The 26875-nt window shown below is 41.4% G+C and overlaps 1 protein-coding gene across 1 annotated transcript in view; it reads left to right on the forward strand.

The window, feature by feature from the left end:
* vwa2 (von Willebrand factor A domain containing 2) overlaps positions 1-26875 on the forward strand; it is an 83082-nt gene that overhangs the window by 11901 nt on the left and 44306 nt on the right. The window contains 3 exon segments of the mRNA XM_068053376.1: positions 1016-1077; positions 16453-16527; positions 18326-18459. Of these exon segments, the coding sequence (XP_067909477.1) occupies positions 1016-1077; positions 16453-16527; positions 18326-18459 (271 nt within the window).

Consider the following 26875-nt stretch of genomic DNA (forward strand, 5'->3'; position numbering starts at 1 on the left):
GCCTCCAGTGCTTTAAATGTTTGATTCATATTTTATGAGAGTACTTAATCTCTCTTGTGTTGTGCTGTGCAAAGTACTAACAATTGTAGGTGCAACAGAAATGTTCAGTATTTGCAGGAGCCTTTATGAATAACAAGTTCAATTACACTTTAAGTGTTACATTATTTCCATGTGAAAATGGGACAGTTAAATATCTGAAAATGTGTTGTGAAAGAACTAGGCTGAACATTCTGTTCTCTTGAAAAGATAACTCCTATCTAGTTACATATCACAAGATATAACTTGAAATCTTTACATTTTTCACAGTATGGTAACTAATGAAGATTGCTCCCCATGGTTTGTTCTCCATGACCCAGCTAAATAAATTAACATATTGTAAAATCAGAAATTTTGGTGCTGGCTGTCTAGTAACAATAAGCATAAGGTTTATTTTTAACTAAATTAATGTGAAATGCTCTGAGATGTAAGTGCATGGCTCAAATGGTAGCATTCTTGCTTTTGAGCCAGAAGGCTGTGGTTTAAGTCCCACTTCAGTACTTATTCTAGGTTCAATGTAGTGCTGAGAGAGTTGGAGATGTTGTCATTTGGACAAACCCTTAAATCCCACCTGCCTGTTCGGGAGGATAAAAAAGAACCTATGTCAAGACTGAAAAAAAAGCAAGGGCAGTTGCCCTGGTGACACTTATCGCTCAACCAACACCACTGAAACAGATTAATTGGTTGTTATCCCATTTGATGTTTGTGGCACCTTGCTGTGCTGAAAATTGGTTGTTTTACCTGCCTACATAAAAAACATGACTACACTGCAAAAGTTATTCATTATCTGTGAAGTGGCATGGGATATCCAGTGGACGTGAAAGGTACTATATAAATGCAAACCTTTTCTTTTTCAGTATTACTTTCTCTCTTTTTTCCTATTTTAAAATGGTTGGGAAATCTGTCATCCATTCCTAAAAACAAAGAAATGAACATGCAGAAGAGTTTGAAACATTTACATTTCTGTTTTTGTTTACAGTTCTGCCATGATGGTTCGAGCACTGCCATTTCAGATTGTGTGCATTTTACTGCTTACTCAAGGTAGGTAAGTCTTAACTATTTCTTGACAGTGTGCTGTGCTGTCAGGGAAGCGAACAATACTTTGCAATGCAAGATTTCCCATAAATCAATAACCCAAAAAGTAACACGCCCATACATATTCAGCATTGTAATAATAAACATCATTTTGTATGCTCTTCCTATCTTCATGCAAGGGAATTTGGACAAGGGATATCTTGCATACAGGTTTGTGATTTGCCGCTGTTTGCACCTGCACAAAGAAAAGAAGCAAAAACTTCAGGGATTAGTTTATTTGCTAGTTTTTAAAATATAGATAGGGAACATAGGGAGTTTTTACAAGTATAGAGTCAATACCACTTTTGTACTGGTGTGCGTTTACAAGAATAAATAGGATATAGTAATTTTGCTGTTCAACAGTCATTGAAGTTTAGGCAAAAATGCTATGGAAAGGAACCTTTGCTCTTATGCTTTACAACTAGCATCAGCTTTAAACCCTGTCACCTCAGGTATGGACATAGATAAATATATCATTACACTACCCTGCAAGGTGTCTCAAGCTTAACCCCAGGAGAACATTTCCTACCCAAGTCGCATTACCAATTCCCACATTCTTTCCCCATGATCTCTTAGACAGCAAGGTTAACAAATGAGTACAAGTTGCTGAGAACTGGGTTGAGTCTTACCAAGGCAATTTTACTTAACATCTATCAGAAACAGAGCGAACATGATCATATAATTTAATTGGATGCCGCTTAAAGCCAGATCCCAGAGATTAAAGGACATTTTTCTAATGTTTATACATTAAGTACTAATGGGTTCATTACGGCCCAAAGAAGTCATAGTGTCTTTATAAAGAAGTCTGTATTTTATATTTCACAGTATGCACATAATTAACATTCCATGCGATCAACATTTTAAATGAGACGTGATCAAACTCTTGAACGGCAAGACACTCTCACTTCACGCTGACAGAGTCTTTTCATTTTTAAAAGGCCTTCTTGGAAAACCATGTGCTCTATGATTAGAATCAGCTTGTAAACCAGCACACACTGTGTGCTTGTAGTATGTCGTTGATAAATACAGTGCCAGCATTCTATGCAATTACAGAGCACGCTGAAATGACCCATTGCCTCCATGCAAGAAAAAAATCTAAAGTTGGTTAAAAAGCAATATCTTATCAAATAATCAGAAAACTTAGATGAATAAGATAAGCATTTATATTATAGCATTCTTTGATGTGAAATCACAGACTCCCAAGCTGAAATTATTAAATGTGTTTCAGTTAAAAAATGAGCAGTAGACCCTTCCACCTAACTGCCAGAGTTGGATAAAATGAAATTATATTTTTACCCTGTAGTTAGATTACCTGCTTACCCTCCCTAATGAATTGAGCTGGGAAGTGTTGCCTGAACGATGTGATTGATAGTTTGAGCTGCTGGTCCCATGCTTTGTGGTTTCCCTTCCATTGCAGACTATTTGCCTCCGTTCATATTCCTTCACAACTAGCTGGGCCTCTCTACTACCATGCCACTTTAATCCCTTCCTACAGAAGTCTGAGAGCTGATGAAATACCACTGAGATGGGCTAATTTGAGTGGCAGGCAGCCCTGCAACTCTGACCTATGACCTTTTAGTTAAAAGGTATGCACTTGATCAGTTGCACTGAAAAAGCTCTTAGTTTCTGCTTCTGCAGGCCTTGAGCCCATATAAAGCTAATGGTTAAAACTAATTGTTACGAATTTCATCAAAATTATGTTAACATATAAATTCCACAAACCTATATCAGTTTTTTAAGCTTGGATTTCTGATCTTATTTAATATTGCCCAGAAGTCGAAAATCTGTGTGATATTTATAAAATATTTTCCCAGCATTAAAGTATATTTTTGTTACAAGCAAATGTTGTAAATTTCAGAGAACTATGCCAAAGATTACCATGAAAGAAAAGGAAAAATAACTTTCTCTTAAGGCTTATAAGCCTTGAACTTCCTGGCAGGTAGTCACATTATTGGAAGTGTGGCAGGGTGTGATCCACCTGCCCGTCTTCCTTAGTCCTGACCTCGTCCTAAATCCTGGGGACAAAGTCACTGGCTTAAAGCTGGTGGACGCCTGCATCATTTATTGTGCTCCCTGGGTGTCTGCTCCATGGAGGGGATGGTGAGAAGGACCAAGGAATTTTGGAATATTTTGTGCAGATCATATGGTAGGTGTTGAGAGACTGTTGTGTCCTTGCAGTAGCTGTATGCTTTTCAGTTAATTCATTTTTCAATGGCTGATGTTCGTTACTTAATCCAGTTTTGTGTAGATTTAAAATGTCGTTGAAAGGTAGAAAATACTCCTTCTCAAGCTTGTATTGGCTATCGTGTTTTTCAACCTTATCTGCTTACCTTGGGGACATGAGTTTGTGTACTCCCACAATGTTATCAGTGTCAGAGTCCATTTGCCTAGTGCAGTGAAGCTCCAGGTTAACAATTCTGTGGGTTTTTAATTTCTCTCACTTTTTCTTTTGCTATACCCAGGACCACTAACCAAAGGTCCTTTTTATAATTTCATCAAAACCTTTGTTTGCAGTGTAAGGATTGCCTTTAACCCCATATTCTCCTGTTGTACAATTTCCTTTATTAGAATGGTATGTCCGAGGCTCAACCATCTTCAGCTGCTTCATTAATGTCCTTCCCTCCACCATAAGGTCAGAAGTGGGGATGTTTACTGATGATTGCACAATGTTCAGCACAAGTCGCAACTCCTCAGATACTGAAGCAGTCCATGTCCATATGCAACAAGACCTGCACAACATTAGGCTTGGGTTGATAAGTGGCAAGTAATATTCGTGCCCACAAGTGCCAGGCAATGACCATCTCCAACAAACGTTTGGCTAAGACAAATGTGGGTCCATTACAGGCAGAGCCAGGAGAATTTACAATGGGGAATAGAGAAATGGCAGAGAAGCTAAATGATTACTTTGTGCCTGTCTTCACTAAGGAAGATACAAGAAATCTCCCAGAATTAGAGATCCAAGGGATTAGAGGGAATGAGGAATTGAAGGAAATTAGTATTAGTAAAAAGGTTGTATAGGCGAAATTAATGTGGCTGCAGGTTGATGAGTCCCCAGGACCTGATATTCTACATCCCAGAGTGTTGAAAGAGGTAGCTATGGAGATAGTGGAGGCATTGGTTATCATCTTCCAAAATTCTATAGATTCTGGAGCAGTTCCTGCAGATTGGAAGGTCACAAATGTCACCCCACTATTTAAGAAGGGAAGGGGAGAAAAAACGGAATTACAGACCTGTTAGCCTTACATCAGTCGTTGGGAAAATACTAGAATTATTCGAAAGGATGTGGATAAATGGACACTTGGATAATAATGATCTGATTGGGCATAGTCAACATGGATTTATGAATGGGAAATCATGTTTGACAAATCTGTTGGAGTTTTTTGAGGATGTTACTAACAGAATTGATAAAGGGGAGTCAGCGGACGTGGTACACTATGATTTTCAGAAGGCTTTTGTTAAAGTCCCCCCACAGGAGATTGGTTAGCAAAATTAAAGCACATGGGGTAGGAGGTAATATACTGGCATGGATTAAGGATTGGTTAACAGGCAGAAAGGAGAGACTAGGAATAAATGGGTCATTCTCGCATTGGCAGGCTGTGACTAGAGGAGTACCACAAGGATCAGTACTTGGGCCCCAGCTGTTCACAGTATATATCAATGATTTGGATTAAAGGCCTGCTACCCAACCCGAACCCGCAGGGCCCCTCTTCCAGGTCCAGCTTTCGGGCTCGGGTCGTGCCGAGTCCGGGTCGTGCTCGGGTCAGGTTGGGCCGGACACACACGGTAAGTGCTCTGCCGGTAAGTATTAAAAATAAAAAACTTACCTGAGATGGGAGTCCGGGACGAAACTGAGTCTGTGCAATGAGTGAGTGATGTCACTATGATGTCATCACGCATGTGCTGCAGCTTCGTGGAGCTTCCCAGTCGGAAGGTAAGTAAAGGGATGGTCGGGTCAGGCTCGGGTTGGGTTGTGTGGGGTTGGGCTCGGGGTGAAATTGGAGGCACTTGGACTGGGTCGGCTTCAGGTCCGCTGTGGATCGGTCAGGTTCAGGTCTGGGTTGGGTTCTTTTTCCCGACCTAAGCAGGCCTTTAATTTGGATGTAGAGACCAAATGTAGTATTTCCAAGTTCGCGGATGACACAAAACTAGGTGGGAATGTGTGTTGTGAGGAAGATTCAAAGCGGCTTCAAGGGGATTTGGACAGACTTAGTAAGTGGGCAAGAACGTGGCAGATGGAATATAATGTGGAAAAATGTGAGGTTATCCACTTTGGTACGAGGAACCGATGTGCCGAGTATTTTTTAAATAGTAAGCGATTAGAAAGTGTAGATGTACAAAGGGACCTGGGTGTCCTTGTCAGTAAGTCACTGAAAGCTAGCATGCAGGTTCAGCAAGCAATTAAGAAGGCTAATGGTATGTTAGCCTTTAGCGCAAGAGGATTTGAGTACAGGAGTAGTGAAGTCTTGTTTCAATTACATAGAACCTTGGTTAGACTGCACTTGGAGTACCGTGTGCTGTTTTGGTCCCCTTACCTTAGGAAGGATATTATTGCCATAGAGGGAGTGCAATGAAGATTCACCAGACTTGTTCCCGGAATGGTGGGACTGTCCTATGATGAGAGATTGGGGAGCTGGGCCTGTATTCTCTCGATTTTAGAAGAATGAGAGGTGATCTCATTGAAACCTACAAAATACTTAAAGGGTTAGACAGGGTCAATGCAGCTAAGATGTTTCCCCTGGTTGGGGAGCCTAGAACCAGGGGACACAATTTCAAAATAAGGGGGAAGCCTTAGGGCAGAGATGAGGAGAAATTTCTTTATTCAGAGGGTTGTGAATCTTTGGAATTCTCTATCCCAGAGGGCTGTGGAAACTCAGTCATTGAGTATGTTTAAAGCAGAGATTGACAGATTTCTAAATACAAATGACATAAGGGGATATGGGGCTAGTATGGGAAAAAGGCATTGAAGTGGATGATCAGCCATGAACATATTGAATGGCAGGGCAGGCTCGATGGGCTGAATGACCTATTCCTGCTCCTATCTTCCTATATTCCTATGTAAGAGAGAATCCAACCACCTCCCCTTGACATTCAATGGCATTACCATCACTGAATCCCCCACTATCAACATCCTGGGGGTTACCATTGACCAGAAACCGAACTGGACCAGCCATATAAGTACTGTGGCTACAAGAGCAGGTCAGAGGCTGGGAGGTCTGCAGCAAGTAACTCACATCCTGACTCCCCAAAGCCTGTCCACCATCTACAAGGCACAAATCTGGAGTGTGATGGAATACTCTCCACTTGCCTGGATGGGTGCAGCTCCGACAACACTCAAGAAGCTCGACACCACCCAGGACAAAGCTGCCAGCTTGATTGGCATCCCATTCATCAACTTCAACATTCACTCCCTCCATCACCAACGCACAGTGGCAGCACTGTGTACCAGCTACAAGATGCACTGCAGCAACACACCAAGGCTCCTTAGACAGCACCTTCCAAGCACACGACCTCTACTACCTTGAAGGATGAAGGCAACAGATGCATGGGAACACCACCAGCTGCAAGTTCCCCTCCAAGCCACAAACCATCCTGACTTGGAACTATATTGCCATTCCATCACTGTCCCTGGGTTAAAATCCTGGAACTCCCTTCCTAACAGCACTGTGGGTGTACCTACACCAGATGGACTGCAGCAATACAAGAAGGCAGCTCACCACCACCTTCTCGAGGGCTATTAGGGATGGGCAATAAATGTTGGCCTAGCCAGCGAGCCCACATCCCATGCAAGAATATAAAAAAAATCTGTTATATTAGCAGCTGACAGGTTACTCATAACTGATGGACCATTACTCCTTCCTTTCTCTCTCTGCTCGAACTTCTTATTTTCTTCAGCTAATTGCTGATTGACTAATCTCAGTTACTATCACAACACACACATATAGCTTTCCCATTGCTGGAGAAACTTTCAGCCAGTTTCCTATCAGGAAGATTGGTTCGGATCCTGGCCACAACCAGATTCCGAGTCTTGACATCTTTCTTCAAAGCTAGGTTTAGATATAGACAATTTGGGAAAATGTTTTCTTCTGTAATGAGAAAAGCTGTATACATTTCCCTGCAGTTACTAGTGGGAAACCCTTTCAAGATACAATGTCCCTCCATCCCTTCCATGCTGCAAGGGGGCCCCTCCACATCACAACCCCTTTGTGATCTGACCCAAATCCTCAATGCCAATACCAGTTGGGGGAGGGTTGATGGGAAGGTCAGGTCATGGCAGGTGAATCGAGCAGCTTGTATTAATTACAATATGTCTTTAGTGACTTTTCCCAACTCACTGTTCAGGAATTCCTTTTCTAGAAGTTCCGTCTCTGCTGCTGAGAATAGACCTCATCACTGTTGTTGCCCCTCCCACCTTAATTGAATCTCCATGCCCTGAGTGTACCTTTCTGCCATTACTGTTCCCTCCTACTGCTTCTTACTGTTCCTTGATTACACACATCAAACACTGATACCTTTGCTCACAATGCCAACTATTCTCACAAGAAAACAACTATTCCCAAGCTTTTGCCAACTTTTTCTGCCTCCTCTTCCACTGTCCTTACACCCCAGGACTCCTGCTCGCGAAGGTTATGATTTTCTGACTTTGTCCCACTCTTAGTGGATCCTGGTACTTCCTTCCCAGGATTCTCAAATACTAGGAAGTCTCCACCTCAGTGCTGCCACATTCTGCAATCCTTTTCCAGGACCTCTCAGATCATCAAACTCTTCAATGCTCCTGTATTCTAGGATCCAGTTATCCTCCCAATGCTATCAACATCAATGGCCTTCCCCAATTCTCCACAATAATGGCACTCAGTTCCTCTAACCTACCTCCTACCTACCTGCAATCTGGAAGATCCTAGTTTGTATGCTGAGCCTTAAAAAGGTAAGAGCTAAAGTTAACTATATAATTAAATAACCTTTAATCAAAACCATTTGTTTATAGTTTCCATGTAAATTGTACCTAGCCATAGATTTTGAGCCTGAAAATCTCACTGACATTTCTGGAACATTAATAAAAATGCAATTATCCCAATTGATGGCATTAATAATGCATTTCACATTACATAACTTAAAACAATGAATGTCTTTATGGGAGATCCATGTATATATAAACTTGCTTATCTGTTATTGAGATCATGATTTTTTTTTTGAACCATGCAGAATTGAGATGGGTTTCCATGCTCTGTCATTAACTGTAAATAGTGTCCAGTTTATTAACCTCAGTGGTGGGAAAATTATTGGAAAAAATTCTGAGAGACAGGATAAATCTTCATTTAGAAAGAAAAGATTAATCAGACAGTCAGCACAGACCTGTTAAGAGAAGGTGGTATCTGACTAACATGATTGAATTTTTTGAGGAGGTAACAAGGAAGGTTGATGAGAGTAGTGCATTTGATGTAGTCTTTGGATTTTAGCAAGGCTTTTGATAAGGTCCCACATGGAAGACTGGTGTCAAAAGTAAAAGCCAATGGGATCCAAGACAAAGTGGAAAGTTGGATCCAGAATTGACTCAGAGGTAGGAAGCAAAGGGTAATGGTCGATGGGTGCTTTTGTGACTGGAAGGCTGTTTCCAGTGGGGTTCCGCAAGGCTCAGTACTAGGTCCTTTGCTTTTTGTGGTATACATCAATGGTTTGTACTTGAATGTAGGGGGTATGATTAAGAAGTTTGCAGATGATACAAAAATTGGTCGTGTGGTTGATAATGATAAAGAAAGCTGTAGACTGCAGAAAGCTATCAATGGACTAGTCAGGTGGCAAAACAATGACAAATGGAGTTCAATGTGGAGAAGTGTGAGGTAATGCATTTGGGGAAGGTGAACAAGGCAAGGGAGTACACAATAAATGGTAGGTTACTGAGAAGTGTAGAACAACCGAGGGACCTTGAAGTGCATATCCACAGATCCCTGAAGGTGGCTGAACAGTTAGATAAGGAGGTCATGAAGACATATGGGATAACCACCTTTGTGAGCTGAGGTATAGAATATAAGAGCTGGCAGGTTATGCTGGAAGTGTATAAAACATTAGTTAGGCCACAGCTGGAGTACGCATGCAGTTCTGATCACCACACTATAGGAGAGATGTGATTGCACTCGAGGGTACAGAGTCAAGTTATGAGGATGTTGCCTGGACTGGAGAATTTTAGTTATGAGTAAAGATTGGATAGGCTAGAAATATTTTCTTTGGAACAAAGAAGGCTGACAGGAGACGTAATTCAAGTGTATAAAATTATGAGGAGTCTAAAGTGGATAGGAAGGCCCTATTCCTTTTGTCTGAGGGGTTCATAACCAGGGGACATAGATTTAGGGTAAGAGGAAGGAGGGGATTCAAGGACAATTCTTTTCACCTAGAGGGTGGTCGGGATCTGGAACTCACTGCCTGAAAGAATGGTCGAGGCAGAAACCCTCAAAACGAGTTAGAAGTTCTTGCACTTAAAGTGCCGTAACCTACAAGGCTACGGGCCAAAAACTGGGAAGTAGGACTAGGCTGGATGGCTCCTTATCAGCTGGCACGACAAGATCGGCTGAAAGGCCTCCTTCTGTGCTATAAATTTCTATGATTCTGTTAAGTAATTTGTGCTCACATTGGGCCTCTCTGACTTCCCGACTAGTTACATTTGATGTGATTGAGGCCATTACTTTAGCAGGAAAAGATTTCAGTCCTTTGTCTTCCTATGTTACAATTGAATTAGATTTGGCACTAAACATTAGAGTATCATGTTGGCAAAGTTCTGTGCACACGATTTAGTTACATCTATTTTCACCCTTTAATGAGCAGTATTTGATGCCAAACAAATTCCATAGTTACGAATAATCATGTCTCTAAGATACAAGATTTAATATTTCTTGTTCAGTACATTGCTGCCTAGTTTTTTTTGTCTGTCTCTCACTTTCTCTAATGTGCATTTCAGAATCTGAATCATCATACACACTATACTTTAAACAGCATTTAAACATAACTTGCTGTATTCATTTATTGTGAATGCGACCATTTCTTCTTTGCATACAAGCAAAATGGTTTGCATACTTCGATAAGAATATGTTTTCAAAGAAGAAAATTGGATCTGAAAAGTATAGGGAAGGAACAGTATTGCAAAATCTCAAATTTTGAAATGTGTGTTTGGCTTCAGTAATTCAAAAGATTAGTTGACTTGTACGTCTTTATGCTTTTCCACAGTGTTGTGGCAATTTCTAAGAGTTTCCTTGCCACAGCTTTGTGTATGACTGAGACTACTCTGTATACGCTAGAGTGGTAGAATGCAGAATGTGTATTTTCCACAAAATGGGAAATTTATAGAATGCATGTCATTTTCATCTCATTGATTCCTGAAGAATCTGTGAGTAGCTGTTACATGGTTCTGCTGAGAGAAGGAGTACGTACAGGATCAATACACTTATCTCCAGGAACTGGTGCACTAAAAACTTACTGGAAACTTAGAGAAATTGTATTTTTTTTTTTAAACGCTATGATTAGGGTAAGATTATGATATTAACTTTTTAACAAATGTTCCAAAACAGACTCAAAAACTTAAAAGCCAGCCTCAGATGGGGGTGTCTGTTTTTCTGTTGCTTCTTGTCTTTTATCCCAATGCTGCTTGGAAGAGGAGGGCAGCAGGTGGAAAATTCTCTACCACTCTTGCTCTTTCCCAGGACACAAGGAGATGGGTTGAAATGAACTTTGACTGTTTTCCTCTCCTTCCAGCCTGAAGTGACTCTGATACTGCAAGGTGTTGCATGAATTGAGATCTGACAAGTCACAACTTTTGACACTGTGTGACAAAAAGCATTCCAAGGGGAACATTCTTCTCAGTTTTTGCTATTTTCAGCACTCACATTACTTGTTTTAAATGTGATTGTACTGACAAAATCCATTGGAGAAGCTCTTATTGCATGTAAAAGGTAAATCACAGTAATTCTAAACAGGTAGCTAACTGCTACTGGTGTTAATGTGTTTGAAAACAATTTTGCAGGTGATGACAAGACTGTACTTGGTGATTTGAGCTTTGCAGCAGCTGTTTCTGTTTTCTATGCCTACTAAAAATGATTCGCAAGTTATAATTCAGCAAGCAGCTGTTCTCCATTTCCAATTCCAGACACCCTCCCTCTGTGGCCATAGGTTGCAAACAACAACTTGTGAGACAACAAAGATTGTAGTGTACAGCTTTATGCACTAATTTCTCAACCTGCATGTGGTCACAGCTAATCCAACATGAAGGACAATTTTCTAATCTGGCCCTATGTCAGCTGTATGGTGTGGGATGGATGTTGATAGCCTAGGAATGGCAAACTGGTGGGGATGTGGATTACCCTTTACAATGAGTCACTCATGGAGCTAAACACATGTTTCTGTCAAATGTGAAATAAAACAATATGTCTTGTTAAAAATGGAGTCTGTGACTGCTACTGGGAATAGTATGCTGTTTCATGCTGGTATGAGAGACAGTCAGACTGAATGACTTAGATTTATAAAGCACCTTTCACAACCTCAGGATATCTCAAAGCACTTTACAGCCAATAAAATACCTCTGAAGTGTAATCGCTGTTGTAATGTAGGAAAGCCAATGTAAATGTTTCAGTTTCTTCCAAGTTTGCTCATTTGGAGAACACTATTGTAGTTGTAAAGTTTTGTGCAGTGAGTTGTAGGTATCTGTCAGACTGATAACTTACTATCCCTCTCCATCTTATTAACCAACTCTGTAATCCACAGGAAGGATGAAGAGGACAATGGGAATAAAGTTGCTTGTAATCTGTGGCGCAGACAAAACCTTTCTCATCTTTGCCTTTATATCTAGTTATTTCATTCCAAAAGAAAAATGAATTTCGCCATTTGCCTTTAGGGCTTAGGTTCAGATCTAGTCCAATCTGATAGGATAAGAGTCTCCTTTTTCTGCTACCCATAAGAATACCATGTTAAACAAGTTTGGGTAGTTTCAGCCCAAAGTCTGATGGGCATGGGCCCATAGCAAAAGTCTAACCCAAATGTTCTGCTAAAGGACATTCTCATTTAGAAAGGCTTGGCCCAGAAGAGGAATAATATCAGTGATGCAGCAGGTTTGGAGCAAGGCACATTGAACCTCATTACTGGACATGTTCTGAGTGTGTTTGCGGTGACACAGATGCTTGAAATGGAAAAACCTTACATTTCCCGGTGATAACATCCCTCTCCTTGTTGACTACAAAGTTCACTATTGAAAAAATCTAACTATTGGCTTCATTTTTGTCATCTGCTTTTACTGCCATCTTATCCTTACCCCTGCTTATTTTAAGCCAGGTAGACAGAATAGCCTGAGTGTGAATTTCTCCACCACAGCTACAAACTCAGCATTACAGATTCATTATAGAATGGTTACAGTACAGAAGGAAGCCTTCTGGCCCATTGAATTCCTGCTGGCTCTCTGCACAGCAATTTAGCTAGTCCTACTCCCCTGGCATTTCCCTGTAGCCCTGCAAATTTTCTCTCTTTAGGTGCTTATCCAATTCCCTTTTGAAAGCCACAATTGAATCTGCCTCTCAGGCACCACCCTCTCAGGCAGTGCATTCCAGATCCTATCTACTTGCTGTGTAAAAAAAGTTGTTCCTCATGTCGTTTTGGCAATCTTTTGTTTCTTTTGGCAATCATCTAAATCGGTGTCCTCTGGTTCTTGATCCTTCTGTCAATGGGAACAATTTCTCTCTATACACTCTCTCTGGACCCCTCATATTTTGAGCACCTCTATCAAATCTCCTTTCAACAGCCCCAGCTTCTCCAATCTATCCATGTAACTGAAGTCCCTGGAACCATTCTCGGAAATCTTTGCTACACCCTTTCTAAAGCCTTCACAGTCTTCCTAAAGTGAGGTGCCCAGAATTGGACACAATACTCCAGTTGAGGCTGAACCCAGTATTTCCTTTCTTTTGTACTCTATGCCTCTTTGTCTAAAGCCCAGGATCCCATATGCCTTCTTGACCACTTTCTCAACCTGCCTTGCCACCTTCAACAATCTATGCATCTATACCCCTAGGTCTCTCTGTTCCTGCCCCCATTTTAAAATTGTACCTTTTAGGTTATATTGCATGTCCACATTCTTCCAAACAAGATGACTCACTTCATACTTCCCTGCAATAAACTTCATCTGCCATGTGTCCACCTATTCCACTAGCCTGTCTGTCCTCTTAAAGTATATCACTACCATCCTCATGGTTCACAGTACTTCCATGTTTTGTGTCATCTGCAAATTTTTAAGTTGTGCCCTGTACTCCCAAGTCTAATTTATATTAAAATGCATCAAGAAAAGCAGTGGCCCTAGCACTGACCCCTGAGGAGCCCCACTGTATACGTTCCTCCAATCAGAAAAACAACCGGTCACCACAACTCTCTGTTTCCTCAGCAAGCTTCATATCTATGCTACCACTGTCACTTTTATTCCATTGGCTTCAAATTTGCTGAAAAGTGATGACTGTGCCATCCTCCTTTGAGTATTGATGCCAATTTTAGCTTTATAGATTTTTAATCACTTATTCTATATACTACCATATTATAAAATTATTTTTCAGCATTGGGAGAAATAGTCTCAACTTTCATGCTGTGTTTTTCAAGGCCATTTGATCTCATTACTCCTCTGGAATTCTAATGTGTGAATGCCAGAACATGCTGGAAACCAATGTAAAAGGGAAAATTAATGTTTATCAACATTGTACTACAGAGAGGAATAATGATAATAGTGCCTTCAGGCATGCTGATGCACACATTATAAATGCATACTTGAAGACGAGATTCTGTTACAGTTTTGGTTCGAGAAGAATTAAAGTCTTGTTGATGGGTTTTCCACCACTGGTATTTATCGTCTTTCTCGAGGCCAGTATGCAACAGTGCGCTTTAGTTATTAAGTTATTTGAGGTTATTAAGGTTTTAAAAATGTAATTAGAAGGAGTAAACACGCAGAGGAATTTGAAGTATCAGTTAAGTACCATATGGAATATTAACAGCTGAGGAGGTGCAGCACGTTGCATCCGCACCATATTGTGGCAGGACATGGATTCATACCTGCAGTATCCCCCACTGCTGAGTTCCTAATCTTAGCTGTGTTGTGGTGAAATACCATGACTAGGATCATTCCCAAGCTGCTGTCACACACTTCCTCGTGGACTAGCTTCATAGCAACTTTAGCAGACATCTGCTGGCTCGCCTGATCTCAGATAGCATGTAATTCTGGAAGACATAATTGGGGAAAGTTGAGCGAAAGTAACTTGAAGCGAGAAAAAGAAGAAAGAAATAAAGACTTGCATTTATATAGCACCTTTCTTGAACTCAGGGCATCTCATTACAGCCAATGAAGTACTTTTGAAGTGCAGTCACAGTTGTAAGCAGTGTTACTGTCAGTGGAAAATGATAACTGACTTGTTATTGGCAGCTTGATAAGAGCAGATTGTGGAAGAACTGTACGTTGTCATATAAAGCTGCAATCAGCCATGACATCCAATTTCTGATCAAACCCCCTTTTGTCTTGAACAAAGTAATACATTGAAAGAAATCATATATACTATTTTGATTGCCTTATATAGATTATTTATCGTCAACAACTACCGTGGAATCTCCCTGCTCAGCATAGTGGGGAAAGTCTTTGCTCGAGTCGCTCTGAACAGGCTCCAGAAGCTGGCCGAGCGCGTCTACCCTGAGGCACAGTGTGGCTTTCGTGCAGAGAGATCGACTATTGACATGCTGTTCTCCCTTCGTCAGATACAGGAGAAATGCCGTGAACAACAGATGCCCCTCTACATTGCTTTCATTGATCTCACCAAAGCCTTTGACCTCGTCAGCAGACGTGGTCTCTTCAGACTACTAGAAAAGATCGGATGTCCACCAAAGCTACTAAGTATCATCACCTCATTCCATGACAATATGAAAGGCACAATTCAACATGGTGGCTCCTCATCAGAGCCCTTTCCTATCCTGAGTGGTGTGAAACAGGGCTGTGTTCTCGCACCCACACTTTTTGGGATTTTCTTCTCCCTGCTGCTTTCACATGCGTTCAAATCCTCTGAAGAAGGAATTTTCCTCCACACAAGATCAGGGGGCAGGTTGTTCAACCTTGCCCGTCTAAGAGCGAAGTCCAAAGTACGGAAAGTCCTCATCAGAGAACTCCTCTTTGCTGACGATGCTGCTTTAACATCTCACACTGAAGAATGCCTGCAGAGTCTCATCGACAGGTTTGCGTCTGCCTGCAATGAATTTGGCCTAACCATCAGCCTCAAGAAAACGAACATCATGGGGCAGGATGTCAGAAATGCTCCATCCATCAATATTGGCGACCACGCTCTGGAAGTGGTTCAAGAGTTCACCTACCTAGGCTCAACTATCACCAGTAACCTGTCTCTAGATGCAGAAATCAACAAGCGCATGGGTAAGGCTTCCACTGCTATGTTCAGACTGGCCAAGAGAGTGTGGGAAAATGGCGCACTGACACGGAACACAAAAGTCCGAGTGTATCAGGCCTGTGTCCTCAGTACCTTGCTCTACGGCAGCGAGGCCTGGACAACGTATGCCAGCCAAGAGCGACGTCTCAATTCATTCCATCTTCGCTGCCTTCGGAGAATACTTGGCATCAGGTGGCAGGACTATATCTCCAACACAGAAGTCCTTGAAGCGGCCAACATCCCCAGCTTATACACACTACTGAGTCAGCGGCGCTTGAGATGGCTTGGCCATGTGAGCCGCATGGAAGATGGCAGGATCCCCAAAGACACATTGTACAGCGAGCTCGCCACTGGTATCAGACCCACCGGCCGTCCATGTCTCCGTTATAAAGACGTCTGCAAACGCGACATGAAATCGTGTGACATTGATCACAAGTCGTGGGAGTCAGTTGCCAGCATTCGCCAGAGCTGGCGGGCAGCCATAAAGACAGGGCTAAATTGTGGCGAGTCGAAGAGACTTAGTAGTTGGCAGGAAAAAAGACAGAGGCGAAAGGGGAGAGCCAACTGTGCAACAGCCCCAACAAACAAATTTCTCTGCAGCACCTGTGGAAGAGCCTGTCACTCCAGAATTAGCCTTTATAGCCACTCCAGGCGCTGCTTCACAAACCACTGACCACCTCCAGGCGCGTATCCATTGTCTCTCGAGATAAGGAGGCCCAAAAGAAAAAAAAAGAATATAGATTATTAAATCTTGAGAAATCATTAAGTTGTGTAGATCATTTGAGTGTCTCTCTGTATTTTTGTTGTATAATGTGCTTTTTTATTGTGTATTATTTTAATTATATTTTATAATTATAAATGAAGAAGATTGTTATTGTACAGAGTTTTAACCATGGGTGTTTTTCTATTTCAGTATTGTCATCTTTCTGCTTGCAAAAACTTGACGCTGATCATGAAACAGTTGTGAAGATTTCCAGTGCTGGACAGTGTAAGTGACTTTCTTTCTGGATTTAAATAACTTTTCAAGCATACTCAGTTTGGAAACTTGCAAAGGTCTTAAAATAACAAGTAGAATTCTCTGTACAATTAAAAAAGGCAGGTAGAAACATTCTTAGGCTTTCTGGAGACTGTCTAAAGACAAGCTGTCTTCAGGTTAAACATGGGGCTGACTTACATTATAGTCATAAATCCTAATTGTGCACTTGACATGTCAAAACAGATCCAAATTCTACTATTGGGCATACATGTGTTTCTAAGAGCTAATAACACGCAACACTTTCACAGGTATAATTTGAGTGCGTAGAATTAAGTCTGGAAAGCTCTTGCATATTTTTCATTCCAGATTTATTTAAAAGATTATGTTGATTATCCTTTCTTTTAATTTAATATTTCCCACTATATTTTATTTTTGTAAGTCCTATCTGCTGGTTGTTACTGCAATTTAGCCTCTGTCAGCTAGGAGGTGGAGACACTTTGAGATGAAAATGACTGGTATGGAAACCTGCATTATTTTGATACTGGGCTACCAACCACATGTACAGTTTTGAGTATATAATTTTCCCAAGTCTTTGGTCATATTTTTATTTGTATTGTTCATAAATGGAATAAAGGATGTTATTTTTGGTAATGTAAATTTGTTAATGATACCAAGCCAGATTATGATTATATCATTTAAATGTATTGAAATAAACTGAATGGATAGACTTGGGAGTGGCAGATGGAATGCAATGGGAGCAAATGTGATGCACAATGGTGCAGGAAACAGGTACGTAATTGATGGGTGATCTATTGACCAAGGTGGAAAAGGATAAAAGTTTTTGATGCAATTTTCTTACTTAATGCCACACTTGAACTATTTGGCTTGCGCCTATAGCTTATTTTAACATTACTTTCTGAATATACCATTTTTTAAAATCCCATTGGGGAAGATGCAGAAAGGAAATATATTGGGAGAGAATTTGTTGTCAAAATAATGGTCAGATTAATGTGTACGCTACAGCATCTTGTGGAGACGAAGGGATACCTAGTGAATTGTGACTTGCCACGAGTTGCTGGATGATTTGTGGAAAGGCCAGCTTTCCCTCAGCCTTCCCATGTGGTTCAGGAAATTGCTGCATTTGTGCACTAAATGCCACTTAAACTTGAAAGTTAGGGCTGGTACTTAACAGTGTAGGTACATTTTAATCACAAGATTTACGTTCCTGCAGTGCCACTCAACATCTTTTGCCCAGAAAGAGAACAATCAAAACTGTGGAGTCTCATTCCTACAGGTAGTAAATTGTTCTTAGAGATTTTTTAAATTAAATGTTTTTTCCTACTTTCCCTTTCTGTCTCTTTTTATCACTCTCTCTCTCAATGCAATATTTATTTCCCTCTCTTCTTGTACTTGATTTGACTCCACTTCACCCTATTTCTTCTGTTTTAAGCCTTAAATCTCATTGGGTTAAGGAGATAGACTATTGGTCCTGTGGTTCACCAAGATCCCAGATGCCCCGCTGCTTTCGCCGTGCCGTTATCAACTCGCATTTCCAGCAACTTGCCGCACAACAATTTTGAGCTGAAGGGTGGGGACAAAAGCTGCGAGATACATTGGAATCCAAGTGTGAGCTGTCTAGCACTGCTTTAGAAGTTTGAATTTGAGGGTCACGTTATTGTAACTATCCAAAAGAAAATATTACTGGAAATATCACTACAAATTGCTATTGTGGGCTATGTATAACTCAGTAATTTCAAATTGTATCAAAATAATGTTCATTCTGAACCATCTAAGTCTATTTTTTTGATAGTGATGCAGTGCTCTGCAGCCATTGATTTGCTGTTCATGCTGGATGGATCATACAGTATTGGCAAAGGAAGCTTCGAAAGATCCAAACATGTTGCATTCAAACTTTGTGATGCTCTTGATATAAATCCTGGCAGGGTAAGTTCAAAGGCTTTCTTTATTAGTTAAGATTATAACCACCGATCACATGGACAAACTCTTACAACTGGCACGGATAAAATACGTAGGTATGCAATAGTCTCAGAGTATTCTAGGCCTGGACTTCTGGATGAGTGGTAACTAGGCCCATCCATTACCATTTGGTCTATTTTTCATTGCTGGTTGTGAAGCCAGATTAGAACATTCAAATGATTTTCTGGTGAAAGCTGTCAAAAACATAGATTCTGAAATTCTTGTGGAATAAAACTAGAATTATTAAAGTAAAAGTTGGTAACATAATGCTCTGATTTCAACAAAACTTTGATTGAATGTGGCTGTTACATAAAATTGTATCAAATTTAACAGTGCAGAAGCAGGCCATTCAGCCTAAACAGACCTACACTGGTGTTTATGCTCCATGTGAGCCTCCTCTCACCTTACTTCATCGCATCTTATCACCATATCCTTCTATTTCTATGTCCCTTATGTACATATCTAGCTTCCCCTTAAATGCATCTATGCTATTCACCTCAACCAATCCATATGGTAGCAAATTCCACACTCTCAATGCTCTCTGGGTAAAGAAGTTTCTCCTGAATTCCTTATTGGATTTATTAGTGATTTGCTTATATTTATGGTCCCTAGTTTTGGACTCCCCAGAAGTGGCAACATCTTCTCTACGTCTACCCTATTGAACCCCTTCATAATTTATGGACCTCTTATCAGGCCACCTCTCAGTCCTCTCTTTTCTAGAGAAAAGAATTCCCAACCTGTTTAGTTTTTCCTGATGGTTGTTGTTATTATAGTGACTGGCATGTCTTGGCATTTCTCACCATTTGTTGAAAAAGGGACTTTTAGTTTCGAGTATAATCTGTTTTTGATAGAAAGTCAGATTTAGCATTCAAACGGCCAATTGTCCAGCATATTTTTCTAACTGGGGAAATAAAGTTGGAGCTGCTGAAACAAAATGTGACTTTGAATGTTGATGAACTCTCTCAAAAGGAAATGGATCAGCCATTCAAACATTTAGTTTGAGACAATGGGAGGAGAAATCCAACTTCGGCAGGGAGGCAAGAACATCCAATTATATAATCCATTATACATCCAATTTTCCTTTCCATTCACTATCTTCCGGAAGACTGTCTGATGAATTTTCATCTTGCTCTGAGTGTAGGATCTGTAAAGATTGCTTGGTGGCATGGTCTACTGGGATGTAAAATTAGAAACAAGAGCTGGAATTTTGTGGTCCCTTTGGGGACAGGCTGGGAGACGAAATGCCACCCTGGGTCCCACGGCCTGCCGAAGTCGGGCCGCCTCCCTCTTTCGGCCCTGGTGGCGGGACTTCTGCAGAGTCCATCAAATTTAGCCCAAGATTTTTGTATCTCCTCTAAACAAAATTATTACACTGGAATTGCTCGAGAATAAACATAAAGCAGAACAATTGCTGAGTCATCCATTGAAAGGGCTTATTTTTATTAGCTCTGTGCAGTTGTTTAAATTTCATACTTTAAAGATAAAATACAACCTAAATGGGGAAAAACTGCCCAACCTAAAAATAAGAAAATTCAATCTACTTAAACTCTGCAATAACTACTGGGACAGATATGCATTTCTAAATCTAAATAAATTGCTTGTGGCATTGCCCAAGGTCGGTTGATCAATATAAGTGTCTATAAATTGGTTCGTGCTGGCTTTTGGGTTTGAAGCCAGCAGCAACCACAAACTGCTACACTGAAACTGATGAGCAAGAGGATCCTGTGAAAGTGGTCTGCTTGTGACATCAGGACACGACCAATACATTGGGGATGCCAATGGCTCCATGAAAGGCAGTGCATTGCGTGAAAAGAAGGCAAAGGTTGACACTGGACCTACCATGGGGACAGGAAAAGATTGGGAGGAGTGATGAGTAGGTGAGAGTAGTGGTCATCAGCAGCCCGCTGTTTTAATGTGAAGTGCTCCCGCTCCTCTGGCTCAATATTAGGTAAGTTAAAACAACTTTATTTTAGGTGGCAGAAATATAATACACTCTGCACTGAGTTTGTAGAAGGGAGTTTGGTAAGTGAGTGAATTTTAAGGGTTAATCTCTCAAGACTAGTTTTTGTTTTGTTTACATCTAGCAATTAATTGAAATTCCTGTTTCAGTTAAGAGGTAAGTTAGCTTTCTTGCAGTTTTAAACAGGGGTATACTAACAGTCTGGGAATAGCTGTAGCTCGTTAATTAGGTAGCTAGTCTAAACTGGTTTCTGAGCTCTAGCAGAGCTGACACAACATTGTTTTCAGAGTACAAATTCAGGGGACTCTCAGTGCTCCTTGTCTGCATTGAGTGCTGCTGAAGGGCACAGAGTATTAAGGGAGTTTGGTAATTTTGGGAGTTCGGTAAGGAGGGGAACATAAATTAAGAAGAAAATAAAATTGACTGCACAGAGTGTAAAGTGGGAGTTTGATGTGTGAGGGAGGGGATCCTTTCTTTTTTTCTTTCTTTCTTCTACCTTTTTTCAGCCTCCAGTAGCTGCCTCTCTCTTTGGTACTAGGGAAGAAGTTGGTTGGTAAGTAACTGGTAAGTTATTTTACTTCTCATTGTAATAAAAAGTTTTTTAAAATTATGGTATGGCAGGTCAGCTTGGCCAAGTGGAATGTACATCCTGAGGTATGTGGGAAGTCATGCACACACCACATGTCCTAGACGAACGCATCCGCAGGAAGTGTCACTGGCTGCAGAAGCTTGAGCTCTGGGTTTCGGAACTCGAACGGTGGCTGGAGTCACTGTTGTGCGCCCGCGAGGCAGAGGACTATGTGGATAGCATGTTTAGGGAGGTGGTCACACTGCAGGTTAGGAGCATGCAGGCAGAGAGGGAATGGATGACCGCCAGGCAGTCTAAGAGAACTAGACAGGCAGTGTAGGAGTCCCCTGAGTCTATCTTGCTTGCACATTAGTTTTCCATTTTGGATACTGGTGAGAGTGATGATTCCTTGGGGGAGTGCAGCCAGTGCAAAGTCCATGGCACCACGGGTGGCTCAGCTGTACAGGAGGGGAGGAAGAAGAGTGGAAGAGCAATAGTGATAGGGGATTCAATAGTCAGGGGATCAGACAGGCATTTCTGCGGCAGTAAACGTGACTCCAGGATGGTGCATTGCTTCCCTGCTGCCAGAGTCAATTCTGGGGGAGGGTGAAAAGCCAGAGTTTGTGGTCTACATTGGCTCCAATGACATAGGTAGGAAGAGGGATGAGGTCCTGAAAGCAGATTTTAGGGAGTTAGGAAGGAAATTAAAAAGCAGGACCTCCAAAGCAGTAATCTCAGGATTACTCCCAGTGCCACATGCTAGTGAGCATAGGAATAGGAGAATTGATCGATTGAACACGTGGCTGGAGAATTGGTGTAAGAGGGAGGGCATCAGATTTCTGAGGCATTGGGACTGGTTCTGGGGCAGGTGGGACCTGTACAAGACGGACGAGCTACACCCTAACAGGACCAGAACTAATATCCTCACAGGAAGATTAGCTAGTACTGTTGGGGAGGGTTTAAACTAGCTTGTCAAGGGGATGGGAACCTGAGGGTAGCTCAAATTGGAAGGAAGTAAAACTGGTAACAGGAGGTAGAAAAGTGGCAAGTGACACGGGGCGGCACAGTGGCGCATTGGTTAGCACCGCAGCCTCACAGCTCCAGCGACCCGGGTTCAGTTCTGGGTACTGTCTGTGTGGAGTTTGCAAGTTCTCCCTGTGACCACGTGGGTTTCCGCCTGGTGCTCCGGTTTCCTTCCACAGCCAAAGACTTGCAGGTTGATAGGTAAATTGGCCATTGTAAATTGCCCCGAGTGTAGGTAGGAGAATGGTAGGGAATATGGGATTAATGTAGGAGGGGATGTGGTAGGGAATATGGGATTAATGTAGGATTAGTATAAATGATGGTCGGCACAGACTCGGTGGGCCGAAGGGCCTGTTTCAGTGCTGTATCTCTCTGACAGTAGAAGGCAGGCAAAAGAAAGGCAAGCATTAACTAGGCTTAGAATGCAGAATGTCAAGAAGACAAGCTTAAGGGCACTCTACCAGAATGCACACAGCATTCGCAACAAGGTAGATGATTTAAAGGCCCAAATAGAGGTAAATGGGTATGATCTAATTGCCATAATGGAAATGTGGCTACAGGGTGACCAAGACTGGGAACTGAATAGTCAAGGATATTCAACAGTTAGGTAGGACAGGCAAAAAGGAAAAGGAGGAGGTGTTGTGCTGATAATAAGGTATGGGATCATTACATTAGTAAGGAGGATCTCAGATCGGAAGAACAAAATTTGGAATCTGTTTCGGTGCAGCTAAGAATCAGCAAGGGGCAGCAAACATTGGTAGGAGTTGTTTATAGGCCACCAAACAGTAGTGGTAGTGTGGGCATGGAATTAATTAGGAGATTAGAGAAGCATGTGGCGTGGGTAGTACAGTAATCATGGGTGACCTCAATCTGCATATATACTGGGTAAACCGAATGAGCACTAATGCTGTGGAGGACAAGTTTCTGGAGAATGTTAGAGATGGTTTTCTAGAGCAGAATGTTGAGGAACCGACTACAGAACAGGCTATTTTAGATCTAATATAATGTAATGAGAAAGGGATAATTAATAATCTTGTTTTAAAAGAGCCTTTAGGGATGAGTGACCATAATATGATAGAATTTTACATTATGTTTGAAAGTGAGGTAGTTCAATCTAAAGTCAAGGTGTTAAATTTGAACAAAGGAAATTATGAAGGTATGTGGGGAAAATTGGCTGAGGTGGATTGGGAAAATACATTAAAAGGTAGGACAGTACATAGGCAATGGATAGTCTTTAAAGAAATATTACATAGTTTACAGCAATTATACATTCCTTCAAGGCACAAAACCCCCAAAAATAAAGGCAGTCAACCGTGGATAAGAAAGGAAGTTAAGGATTGTATAAGATTAAAAGAAAAGGCCTATAAAGTTGCCAGAAATAGTTGTAATCCTGAGGATTGGGAGGATTTTAGAATACACCAAAGGAGAACCAAGAAACTGATAAAGAAAGGGAGAATAGAATATGAATGTAAGCTAGCAAAAAAAATAAAAACGGACAGTAAAAGCTTCTACAGGTACGTAAAAAGGAAACGTTTGGCTAAGACAAATGTGGGTCCATTACAGGCAGAGTCAGGAGAATTTATAATGGGGAATAGAGAAATGGCAGAGAAGCTAAATGATTACTTTTGTGTCTGTCTTCATTGAGGAAGATACAAGAAATCTCCCAGAATTAGAGATCCAAGGGATTAGGGGAATAGGAATTGAAGGAAATTAATATTAGTAACAAGGTTGTATTGGCAAAATTAATGGGGCTGAAGGTTGATTGGTCCCCGAAACCTGATGTTCTACATCCCAGAGTGTTGAAAGAGATAGCTATGGAGATAGTAGATGCATTGGTGATCATCTTCCAAAATTCTATAGATTCTGGAGCAGTTCCTGCAGATTGGAAGGTCTCAAATGTCACTCCACTAGGGAAGAAGGGAAGGAGAGAGATAACAGGGAATTACAGACCTGTTAGCCTTACATCAGTCGTTGGGAAAATGCTAGAATCTGTTCTAAAGGATGTGATAAATGGATACTTGGATAATAATGATGTGATTGGGCATAGTCAACATGGATTTATGAATAGGAAATCATGTTTGACAAACCTGTTGGAGTTTTTTGAGGATGTTACTAACAGAATTGACGAACAGGAGCCGGTGGACGTGGTATACTTGGATTTTCAGAAGGCTTTTGATAGAGTTCCCCACAGGAGATTGGTTAGCAAAATTAAAGCACATGGGATAGGAGGTAATATACTGGCATGGATTAAGGATTGATTAACAGGCAGAAAGCAGAGAGTAGGAATAAACGGGTCATTCTCGCGTTGGCAGGCTGTGACTGCTGGGGTACCGCAGGGATCATTGTTTGGGCCCCAGCTGTTCACAATATATATCAATGATTTGGATGTGGGGAGCAAATGTAGTATTTCCAAGTTCGCGGATGACACAAAACCTGGTGGGAATGTGCATTGTGAGGAAGATGCAAAGCAACTTCAAGGGGATTTGGACAGACTTAGTGAGTGGGCAAGAATGTAGCAGATGGAATATAATGTGGAAAAATGTGAGGCTATCCACTTTGGTAGGAGGAATAGATGTGCAGAGTATTCCTTCAATGGTAAGAGATTAGAAAGTGCAGATGTTCACAGGGACCTGGGTGTCCTTGTCAATAAGTCACTGAAAGCTAGCATGCAGGTGCAGCAAGCAATTAAGAAGGCTAATGGTACGTTCGCCTTTATAGTAAGAGGATTTGAGTACAGGAATAGTGAATTGTATAGATAAAAGTAAAATACTGCAGATGCCGGAAATCTGAAATAAAAACAAAAAATGCTGGAAATATTCAGTTCTGGCAGTATCTGAGGAGAGAGAAGCAGAGTTAACATTTCAGGTCAGTCACCTTTCATCAGAACTGGCGAAGGCTAGAAATGTAATAGGTTTTAAGCAAATAAAGCGAGAGTGGGGCAAAAGATAACAGAAGGGAAGGTGTTTATAGAACAGAGGGTCACAGAGAATAACTGACTAGAAAGTCATGGAGCAAAGGGAGCGGGTGTATTAATGGTGTGATGAGAGACAAAGCGTTAGTGCAGAGAGGGTGTTAAATGACCGAATAATGAACAGCCCTGGCCAAAAGCATAAACATGAAAAAAAACAGTGGGCAGGCCTCCTTTCAGGTGAAGCAGCGACTTACTTGTACTTCTTTCAATTTAGTGTACTGTATTCGCTGCTCACAATGCGGTCTCCTCTAGATTGGGGAGACCAAATGCAGTTTGGATGACCACTTTGCGGAACACCTTCACTCAGTCCAAAAACATGACCCCGAACTTCCTGTCGCTTGCCATTTCAACACCCCCCCCCCCCCCCCCCCCCCCCACCCTGCTCTCATGCCCACATCGCTGACCTGGGCTTGCTGCAGTGTTCCAGTGAACATCAACACAAGCTCGAGGAACAGCATTTCATTTACTGATTAGGCAAGCTACAGCCTGCCAAACTGAACATTGAGTTCAATAATTTCAGAGCATGACTGGCCCCCCTTTTTTATTTTTATTTTTATTTTAGTATGTTTTATTAATCATTTTTTACCATGTCCCTTCCCACTGTTTTTTTTCATGTTTGGGCTTTTGGTCAGGGCTGTTCATTATTCGGTCATTTAACATCCTCTCTGCACGAACGCTTTGTCTTTCACCACACCATTAACATACTGTTTGCCTTTGCTTCATGACCTTCTGGTCAGTTATTCTCTGTGACCCTCTGTCCTATCAACACTTTCCCTTTTGTTATCTTTTGCCCCACCCCTGCTTTATTTGCTTAAAACTTATTACATTTATAACCTTTGCCAGGTCACTGACCTGAAACGTTAACTCTGCTCTCTCCACAGATGCTGCCAGACCTGCTGAATATTTCCAGCATTTTTTGTTCAATTGTATAGAACCTTGGTTATACCGCACCTGGAGTACTGTGTGCAGTTTTAGTCCCCTTTTGCCATAGAGGGAGTTCAACAAAGATTCACCAGACTTGTTCCCGGGATGGCGGGACTGTCCTATGAAGAGGGATTGGAGAAACTTGGCCTGTATTCTCTAGAGTTTTGAAGAGTGAGAGGTGATCTCATTGAAACCTACAAAATACTTAAAGGGATAGACAGGGTCGATGCAGCTAAGAAGTTTCCCTTGGTTGAGGAGTCTAGAACCAGGGGACACAATTTCAAAATAAGAGGGAAGCCACTTAGGACAGAGATGAGGAGAAATTTCTTTACTCAGAGGGTTGTGAATCTTTGGAATTCTCTACCCCAGAGGGCTATGGAAGCTCAGTCATTGAGAATGTTTAAAGTAGAGATTGACAGATTTCTAAATACAAATGACATAAGGGGATATGGGGCTAGTATGTGTATTGAAAAAGGCATTGGAATGGATGATCAGCCATGATCATATTGAATGGCAGGGCAGGCTCAATGGGCTGAATGGCCTACTCCTCCTATGTTCCTATGTTCCTCACCTCTTGTTACACCATGGCAGTGCCCTTATCAGCGATTTACCCGCAATACAGGATGGATGGTAAATCCAAACGGATAACAAGCATATTTTATAAAAAAGAGCAATCTCACTTAGCCGCTGCCTCTCCAAATTGTTAACAGTTGCATCCAGAATCTCATCATTATGCACTTTAACAAGGTGTGAGCAGCTGATTGAAGCTGCTTGAAGACCCAATTTTACCTGAAATTAGAACAGCCTTTTAAATTGATGAAGAAAATATAGTGGATTAACATGGTGTGGACAGTTGAGCAAAACTGCTTGAAGGCCCAACGTCTGGCTGAAATCAGAGGAGCCTTTTAAATTGTTAAGTACCGGGTAACGACTTATT

The sequence above is a fragment of the Heterodontus francisci genome, chromosome 20, assembly GCF_036365525.1.
Source record: "Heterodontus francisci isolate sHetFra1 chromosome 20, sHetFra1.hap1, whole genome shotgun sequence".
Lineage (NCBI taxonomy): Eukaryota > Metazoa > Chordata > Chondrichthyes > Heterodontiformes > Heterodontidae > Heterodontus > Heterodontus francisci.